Source organism: Gorilla gorilla, chromosome 21 (genome assembly GCF_029281585.2).
Source record: "Gorilla gorilla gorilla isolate KB3781 chromosome 21, NHGRI_mGorGor1-v2.1_pri, whole genome shotgun sequence".
Lineage (NCBI taxonomy): Eukaryota > Metazoa > Chordata > Mammalia > Primates > Hominidae > Gorilla > Gorilla gorilla.
Window position 1 is genome coordinate 68,505,702 of NC_073245.2, and position 9,705 is coordinate 68,515,406.

The window sequence follows — 9,705 nt, forward strand, 5'->3', positions numbered from 1 at the left end:
CTGAAACTGGATCCCTTCCTTACACCCTATACAAAAATTAATTCGAGATGGATTAAAGACTTAAATGTTAGACCTAAAACCATAAAAACCCTAGAAGAAAACCTAGGCAATACCATTCAGGACATAGGCATGGGCAAAGACTTCATGTCCTCCAAAACACCAAAAGCAATGGCAACAAAAGCCAAAATTGACAAATGGGATCTAATTAAACTAAAGAGCTTCTGCACAGCAAAAGAAACTACCATCAGTGTGAACACGCAACCTACAAAATGGGAGAAAATTTTTGCAATCTACCCGTCTGACAAAGGGCTAATATCCAGAATCTACAAAGAACTTAAACAAATTTACAAGAAAAAAATCAAACAACCCCATCAACAAGTGGGCAAAGGATATGAACAGACACTTCTCAAAAGAAGATATTTATGCAGCCAACAGACATGTTACAAAATGCTCATCATTACTGGCCATCAGAGAAATGCAAATCAAAACCATAATGAGATACCATCTCCCACCAGTTAGAATGGCAATCATCAAAAAGTCAGGAAACAACAGGTGCTGGAGAAGATGTGGAGAAATAGGAACACTTTTACACTGTTGGTGGGACTGTAAACTGGTTCAACCATTGTGGAAGACAGTGTGACGATTCCTCAAGGATCTGGAACTAGAAATACCATTTGACCCAGCCATCCCATTACTGGGTATATACCCAAAGGATTCTAAATCATGCTGCTATAAAGACACATGCGCACGTATGTTTATTGCGGCACTATTCACAAGAGCAAAGACTTGGAACCAACCCAAATGTCCATCAATGATAGACTGGATTCAGAAAATGTGGCATATATACACCATGGAATACTATGCAGCCATAAAAAAGGATGAGTTCATGTCCTTTGTAGGGACATGGATGAAGCTGGAAACCAGCATTCTGAGCAAACTATTGCAAGGATAGAAAACCAAACACCGCAGGTTCTCACTCATAGGTGGCAATTGAGCAATGAGAACACTTGGACACAGGGTGGGGAACATCACACACTGGGGCCTGTCATGGGAGGGATAGCATTAGGAGATATACCTAATATAAATGACGAGTTACTGGGTGCAGCACACCAACATGGCACATGTATACATATGTAACAAACCTGCACGTTGTGCACATGTACCCTAGAACTTAAAGTATAATAATAATAATAATAATAATAATAATAATAATAATAATAATAAAAGGGAATAAAGTCAAAGCTGGTGACTATGAGAATAAAATGTCAGTCCAGATTAAAGGAACAATTAATGATGACTGGAACCTGAGAGGATGTTCAATCATGAGCTGCACAACCTAGAGCTCACCAGAGTCATTAGCTTTGGATGGGTTCTTAGAACTTCCAGGGAATCAGATAAGGGCCTGGAGGTTGGAAATGGGCTGCACATACTGTATGTTTCACAAGCGTTAATTTTATGTGCTTTCAGAAAGGATGTCATTCTAGTCAACATTGTGAAAGGATACATCATTGGCGATTCTTTTTTTTTTTTTCATTTTTTTCTTACTTTTAACTGACAAGTGAAAATTGCTTATATTTATGGTATATAATGTGTTGATATACATATACATTGTGGAATGGCTAAATCAATCTATTTAGCATATTCATTATTCATTCTTTATGTGACTATAATATGTTAAAGACACAAGGAATACAATCACAGTTACTTGTTTTAACGACTTTAATACGGGTATATTTGCATACCATAGGCTCTACCCATTTTTAGGATACAAATGAGTGATTTTTAGTAAACTTGCTGAGTTGTGCAACACCACCATTATCCAGTTTTCTAACATTTTCATCATCCCAATAAAATCCCTAATGCCCGTTTATAGTTAATCCCATTTCCACCTCTAATCCCAGGCCACCACTAATCTGCTTGTCCCCATAGATTTGTCTTCTCTGGATATTTTTTAGAAGTAGTGGCATACTGTATGTTGTCTTTTATGTCTGACTTCTTCCACCTATGTCATGCTTTTGAGGCTCATTCATATGGCACATGTACCAATTTTGTATTCCTTTTTATTGCTTAATAGTAATTTATTGTATGGATATACTATATTTTGTCTGTCTAGTCATCATCTGATGGACATTAAGTTGTCTGCACTTTTAGCAATTATGAATAATGCTTCTATAAATATTCACTTTCAAGTCTTTGTGTGGACATATGTTTCTTCTAGGGTAGATATTTAGGGGAGAAATTGCTAGATCATATGGTAAATTTATGTTTAACTTTTAAAGAAACTTCCCATTTTCCATAATGGTAGTACTGCAATAGTACTTTGAAGCTGCCTACTGTATCTCCTTTAAGAATATAGAAGTATTGTGCTAGGTGCTAGCATATAAAGATGAACAAGTCAGTTTCTGCCCATAAGCATTATACAGTCTAATAGCCAAAATAATTATAGATATAATTACAAAGTTGAGGAAATGAAGTCGCTTCCTTCTCTGTCTAACTAGTAGAGTCTACTGGGGTTTTACATAATTAAGATTGTCTGAAACCAAAACAGAGAAAGCTAAAGGCTTCTTCCTTTCAGACACGTATTAAGCACTTGATATATTTCTCACAGGAATCAGAGCTAAAGATGGCCTTCTGCCAGAAGTTGAGTTCAGCTGCATGAAACAGAAAATCCCACATAATGAGAGCTTAAAGAAATAAAGGATTATTTTTCTGTGATACAACTTGAAACCTAAAGGTAAGCAATTCAGGGCTGGGACTACCTCTCTCTAAAGTCATCTGAGATTCAGAAGTCTTTCAGGTTTGGGCTCCACATTCATAGGATCAGGCCCTTGTCTTCACACTTATAAAATGAGGGATAGAGCTCCAGCCTTTACATCATCATTCCAGGCAGTAAAAAGGAGAAACAGTCAAGAGCAGAAGAGTTTGTGCCGGTTGAAGTTTGCTGGCTGGGTTACTTGAATTGCCTCCCTGGAACTTCCATAGAAGACTTCCCTTACATCACTGTCAAGTATTGGATCATGTAGCTACCTGGTCTTCAAGGGAGGCTGGCACATTAGTATTGCAGCTGGACATGCTGTTGCCCCAGTAAAGCAGGAGTCCATTGGTGAGGAAGAAGAGAATAGGTATTGTGTGGAAAACCCACAGCCCTGCCTTCTAGGAGTAAGTAATCACGCAAGGAAAAGAGTATGCCAAAGAAGCCTGGTGCACAGGAGGTCTTCTGTAGTCCTTAATTTGGACCCTATTCCCCTAAAGCTGAACTTGTGACAGAGACTTGGGAGCATGTAATTTATTTGAGAGGTGATCCTGGGAAACAGGTCTGAGGGCTTAGAAAGAATTAGATGGATACGGAGCAAAAGCCAATTATAAGACACATTATCAAGCATGTTGCAGTAGGTGATGGAGGTTCAGGGGATATCTGGGAAGCATACACAGCATCTGCCATTGTCCACCTGCAGGATGGGGGAGCTGAAGAATGTATCTATTGCCTCTGGCCCTCATTAGTTGAGCGTTGCCCCTGGGGGCATTTACTCCCCCTCATTTCCAGGTTGAATTTTGTCAGATGAGGAATGCCACACACACACACACCAGGGAAGACTCTGGGGCAGAATGTGTTCGTCACCCTTAAAGTGGCACCCTGGCAGTGTAAGTTGAATCTGAGCTCACGCGGAACTGAGGGAGCTGTCCAGCAAACGGCTGCTGAAATCAGAGGTAAGCTGGGTGCAGGGACACAGGCATCAGCAGCATCTGCCCCTCATGAAAAGTTCATATTTATAATAAAATCTAATCATTGTGTTCTAACATGACTGCTGGCCAAACTGTCCCCCTTTTCGTGGCATGGATGTGACCTCTAATTATGCAATATTCTGCATGTCATTTTTAAAACAGCTTTGTTGAGATAGCGTCAATATACCATACAATTCGCCTAAAGTGGACAATTCAATGGTTTTTTAGTGTATTTTACTATTTTCACTAATGACTAATCATATTGAGTCTTTTTTCATGTGTTTGTTGGACACGTGATATCTTCCTCGGTGAAATGTCTATTCAAATCCTTTGCTTCCAATCATTAAATTGGGCAATATGTCTTTTTGTTATAATATTAAATTGTAAATGTTCTCTATGTATTCCAGATACATGTCCCTTATCAGATATCTGATTTGTAATTACTTTCTCCCATTCTTTGTGTTGTCTTCTCATTTTTGTGGCATCTTTTAAAACACAAAAGTTGTTAATTTTGAGGAAGTCCAATTCACTTTTTTTTTTTTTTTTTTTGAGACAGTGTCTCGCTTGCTCTGTTGCCCAGGCTGGAGTGCAGTGGTGCAATCTCAGCTCACTACAACCTCTGATTCCTGGGTTCAAGCAATTCTCTTGTCTCAGACACTCGAGTAGCTGGGATTATAGGCATGCACCACCACACCTGGCTAATTTTTGTATTATTAGTAGAGGAGACAGGGTTTTGCCATGTTGGCCAGGCTGGTCTTAAACTCCTGACCTCAGGTGATCCACCTGCCTCAGCCTCCCAAAGTGCTAGGATTACAGGCATGAGCCACCGCGCCTGGTCCACTTTTTTTTCTCTTGCTGCTTGTGTTTTTGAGAGTGGGGAAGGAGTACTGAACCCTGTCAGCTTGTCAGCAAGGAGAAAGGGTGGTAAATTAGTGTATAAAATTTAAGAAAAGCTGTAAAAAGTAGTTGACATTTAAGCTGGATCTTGAAGAATAAGGAGGGTATACCAGGCACAAAATTGAGGAAGAGCTTTTCAGGCAAAGAGACCACCTGGGTTGATTATCTCCTAGAATAAGAATCTCCTTGTTACATTTATTATAACTGATTCAAAACAGACACCCCCACATATGCCAACAACATACGGTAAACACTGACAGAGACTGCCATGTCCTACAATTGTTATTAATAAAGCCAATTCATTCATGCAAGATTCAGTTAAAACGTAATGCTGCATCTGTGCAACTCCCCCAGGAAAGTGGGAAGTAGTGTTTGGAGAAGACCAAATAAACACTCATGAGTGATGATGATACCTCTGAGGACACAGGTATTAAGTACTAGGTCCCAGCTGCTCTCTTTGAAGGATGCACACGACCAGAGAATGAAAGCAGGAAAAGGTGGTCAGTGCTCAGCACGTGCCAAGCACAGAGCAGGAAAAGACCTAGTAGATAACGAATGGTCCCTTCCTTATAGTCTAGCTTTACATGTATGACTCATGCCCTTGAAACCACAGACTGGATGTGACCCTGAGGGTAAGAGAAGTTCCCAAAAGGATTAAGAATGTGTTTTTTCCCAACCTAGAAGAATGGGGGCTTGGCATCAGAAATTAAGTCGTTCTGCTGAAAATAAACAGAAGTGGAAATGTATATTCAGGGCAACTTAAATTCATGCTCTTGACAAAATATTTTTTAAAAAAAGCAAATAAACAAAAGTATTTCTCATGCCCCTCAGTTCATAGACAGAAACTCATACCAACATGCTTTTTTTTATTTTAGTAAGAACTGCCAAATGGTGAAACTATTCACAAACACTAGAAATGCATGAGAGTGTCCTCCCAATATTCTTACCTGAATTTTGCATCTTTTTATCTCTTGTCAATCTAGCTGGGAAAACGATATTAAAATCTCATTTTGACTGGCATTTCCCCAACTTCCTAGATGGCTTCACATCTTTTCATGTTTATTAACCATTTGCATCTTCTCTTCAGTAAATTATTATTTATATCCTTTGCCCAATTTTCTTAGGGGTAATTTATCTTTTTCTAATTAATGTGAAAGTAGTCTTTGTATGTAAGAGATAGTAACTTTACCTATAGCAAATATTTTCATTCTGTTTTTCTTTTAACTTAGTTCAGGGTGTTTTTCCATACTAAATTTTGGATTGCTCATCTTGCTTAAGATCTTTCCACCCCAAGGATCCTAAGTTTTCTTCTATTTCCATATGCATATTTTTAATATTTCTCACACCTACACACACATACATAGTTACATGGACAGATGGATCATTAATTCACCTAGAATGTGCGTGTGTGTGTGCGTGTGTGTGTGTGTGTGTGTGTGTGTAGGGATGAGAAGACTCAGTGTTTTCTGAGTTCATATGATCTACATGGGGAATCAGATCTAACATGGACCAAGTGTTAAACCATACTTCCAAGAACAACACTACATTAGTAGGCCACCTGCTAACTTCTGCCTTTCACATTTTCCAGCTTAAAACATCTCCATCCTCCCCATTATGTAAGAAAGAAGTACAAGTGTTTCTGACTGCTCCCTCTCCCATGATCCCATAACCCATCAGTTCTGAAGCTGCATTATCCAACCTCCTGAATCTCTCTGACCACCCTCCAAGTCTTCCAAGTCCCCATGGCCACTCCCTTGCTCCAGGCCACCATCATCTCACCCTGGGTCTTTGCGACACCCTCTGCCCCGGACTCCCTGGCCTACATGCTCATTCTGTCTAATTCATTCTCCACCCTGCAACCAGGAATATTTCTAAAATGCAGACCCCATCTCATTCCTGCCCTACCTATGTTTCTTCCACAGTCCCCATTGCTGTCAAGGTACTGTCCAAATTCCCACATCTGGCTGAGGCTGTCCTTCAGGATTCAGGCACTTCTCAACTTTTTAAGAAACTGTGCAGCCTCATTTCTCAGATTGTGTCTCCCATTTCCACGCTCTGACCAGAGCAGACTACTTTCAGCACTTTCAAAAGCCCAAGATTCTTTTTCAGTGGAGCTCAACTGTGACTATGCCCCAGCTCACCTGTCAAAAATTGCAAACACACTTGTTCAGGTCTTACACCTGGGTGATTCTGACTCCGCAGGTCAAATGGGATCTCCACATCCACAGTCTGTGATGACTCCTATGGCCAGGGTGCTCTCTGCCTCCAGGCTGCAGACGTGTGATTCCCTCTGCCTGGAGTCCTCTTCCACCTCCTCCAGCTCCAGCCCCCACCCCACCCCCCACCCCAAACTGGATATGACCTCTTCCTCCTTGAAGTCAAAGCATAGGTGCTCCTTCCTCCAGGAACTTTGACAGTCCAGGTTAGGGCTCTTCCTCTTTGCATCCCTGGTTTCCTGGACTTTCCTGATTCAAGCATTTATTGATTCCTCTTCTTCCACCCCAGACTCTGAGTTCGGGGAAGCCTGACACAGTGGCTGTTGTCTTGCTCACCACTGTATTTCCTGCACTCAGCAGAGACCTGACACATAGTAGGCGCTCAATAAATGTTTGCTAAACAACAACAACAAATGAATGAACTAACAAATAAACAAACAAATGAACAGATGAGTGGATGCCTGTGGCAGTTTCCATGACAAACACAAAGGGCTAAGCCAAGCCAGCAAGCAGACAGCCCTGCGGCCTGCAGAGGGCACTAGTCTGCTTCTTAATCTCCCTGCTGAATCCTCAGGGCCAGGTACCTGCTGTCAGTCAGAGAGGTGCCCGATGCTCAGTGGTCATTCTGCTGCGCTGAAGATTAAGTAGGAGTTGTTTGCCCTTGGCCAATATGAAAAACCTGAGTGTTCTCCCTTCACTTCTAGCGACAAGTAACACATCCCCTGTTTTGCCATGAAAAGAGCTGTAACTGTAGCAGCCGGTGGCAGGTTTTCTGTTCCCAGGTGGGGAAGTGAGGAGAGACAAACGGAGGGGTGAGAGGGAGACAGAAGGAAGACAGCTGGTAAGAGACCCTATGGTGTATTTTTTCTATGTAAACAAGATAAAAACTGCTCCTCCTGGAACAGCAAAGTTCTCCCTATGTCTCCAAGCTACGAACTTGCATGCTAGCTACTAACTAGCTACTCTCCCTCTCTCTCTCTTCCCCCTTCGCTCTTTCTGTGTGTATATCTCTCTCTCTCTGTCTCTTCCTCCACCCTCTCTCACTATCTGTCTCTCTACCCTCCCCATCCTTTTATTCTAGAGGAGAATAAACTCTAAGTCCAGATTGAATAAGCATCCAAAAGAAGTATCTGGAGGGAGATTTTGTCTTTCCTGTGAGCAGCAGCAGCTTCCTACGGACCCTGCTGGAGCCCCAGCTCGGATCAGCCCTTCTGACAGCAATGAATGCTTCGTGCTGCCTGCCCTCTGTTCAGCCAACACTGCCTAATGGCTCGGAGCACCTCCAAGCCCCTTTCTTCAGCAACCAGAGCAGCAGCGCCTTCTGTGAGCAGGTCTTCATCAAGCCCGAGGTTTTCCTGGCCCTGGGCATCGTCAGTCTGCTGGAAAACATCCTGGTTATCCTGGCCGTGGTCAGGAATGGCAACCTGCACTCCCCGATGTACTTCTTTCTCTGCAGCCTGGCGGTGGCCGACATGCTGGTAAGTGTGTCCAATGCCCTGGAGACCATCATGATCGCCATCGTCCACAGCGACTACCTGACCTTCGAGGACCAGTTTATCCAGCACATGGACAACATCTTCGACTCCATGATCTGCATCTCCCTGGTGGCCTCCATCTGCAACCTCCTGGCCATCGCCGTCGACAGGTACGTCACCATCTTTTACGCGCTCCGCTACCACAGCATCATGACCGTAAGGAAGGCCCTCACCTTGATCGTGGCCATCTGGGTCTGCTGCGGCGTCTGTGGCGTGGTGTTCATCGTCTACTCGGAGAGCAAAATGGTCATTGTGTGCCTCATCACCATGTTCTTCGCCATGATGCTCCTCATGGGCACCCTCTACGTGCACATGTTCCTCTTTGCGCGGCTGCACGTCAAGCGCATAGCAGCACTGCCACCTGCCGACGGGGTGGCCCCACAGCAACACTCATGCATGAAGGGCGCAGTCACCATCACCATTCTCCTGGGCGTGTTCATCTTCTGCTGGGCCCCCTTCTTCCTCCACCTGGTCCTCATCATCACCTGCCCCACCAACCCCTACTGCATCTGCTACACTGCCCACTTCAACACCTACCTGGTCCTCATCATGTGCAACTCCGTCATCGACCCACTCATCTACGCTTTCCGGAGCCTGGAATTGCGCAACACCTTTAAGGAGATTCTCTGTGGCTGCAACGGCATGAACTTGGGATAGGATGCAGGGCCATGGAAATGATCATCAGTCGGGTCACTTTTGACCCTCCATCCACCTGAGGTGTTTAGAAAGAAAAAAAATATATATTTAGAAAATATAAAAATGTGTTAACAGCCATGATTGTACTTGTCGTTTGTTTTTAAGTTTACATTAAAGGGGAAAATTGGTGAACAACAGATTCTCTGAAAGGATTCCAAGATGGGTAAGTCACAAACTCTGATTTCCCAAATAGTCACTGGGAGAAATCAGCGAAGGCTTCTCTGCATGCTCTCTGCACTCATTTCCAAACACCAGGGTGTGCGACGCCTGTCTGCTCATCTGCTCCACACCCACGTCTTCATGCTCCAGGCCAGACCAGACTGAAGGATTCTCATGAACAATAAGGGTGGTTCAGATCTCTTGCAAGCAAACCTGTTACAGCTACGACCTCCTGCTGCCAGCTACACGGAGAGATAGCTTTGCACTTATAACTCCGTAGGAGACTGAGTTCTACTCTATTATTCTATTTACAGTTAGACAATTGTCTCTTTGTGAAAGGAGCAATGCTATGCCGTTTTCCCCTTTTCTTACTGCCATATCCCTTCAGTTGTCCCCACCCCCAAAGGTAGCATGAGGATGTAACCCACTTCTATTTTTCTGTTGTTGTGTTGGTGTGTGTTGTTGTTTTGTTTTTATGG

The 9,705-nt window shown here is 43.0% G+C and overlaps 1 protein-coding gene across 1 annotated transcript; it reads left to right on the forward strand.

The window, feature by feature from the left end:
• Nucleotides 1-7,944: 7,944 nt before the first annotated feature.
• On the forward strand, nt 7,945-9,056 carry MC3R (melanocortin 3 receptor). The gene has a single exon (XM_004062397.4). The coding sequence runs from the start codon at nt 8,057-8,059 to the stop codon at nt 9,026-9,028; it is 972 nt and encodes a 323-aa protein (XP_004062445.3). The 5' UTR covers nt 7,945-8,056; the 3' UTR covers nt 9,029-9,056.
• Nucleotides 9,057-9,705: the final 649 nt, after the last annotated feature.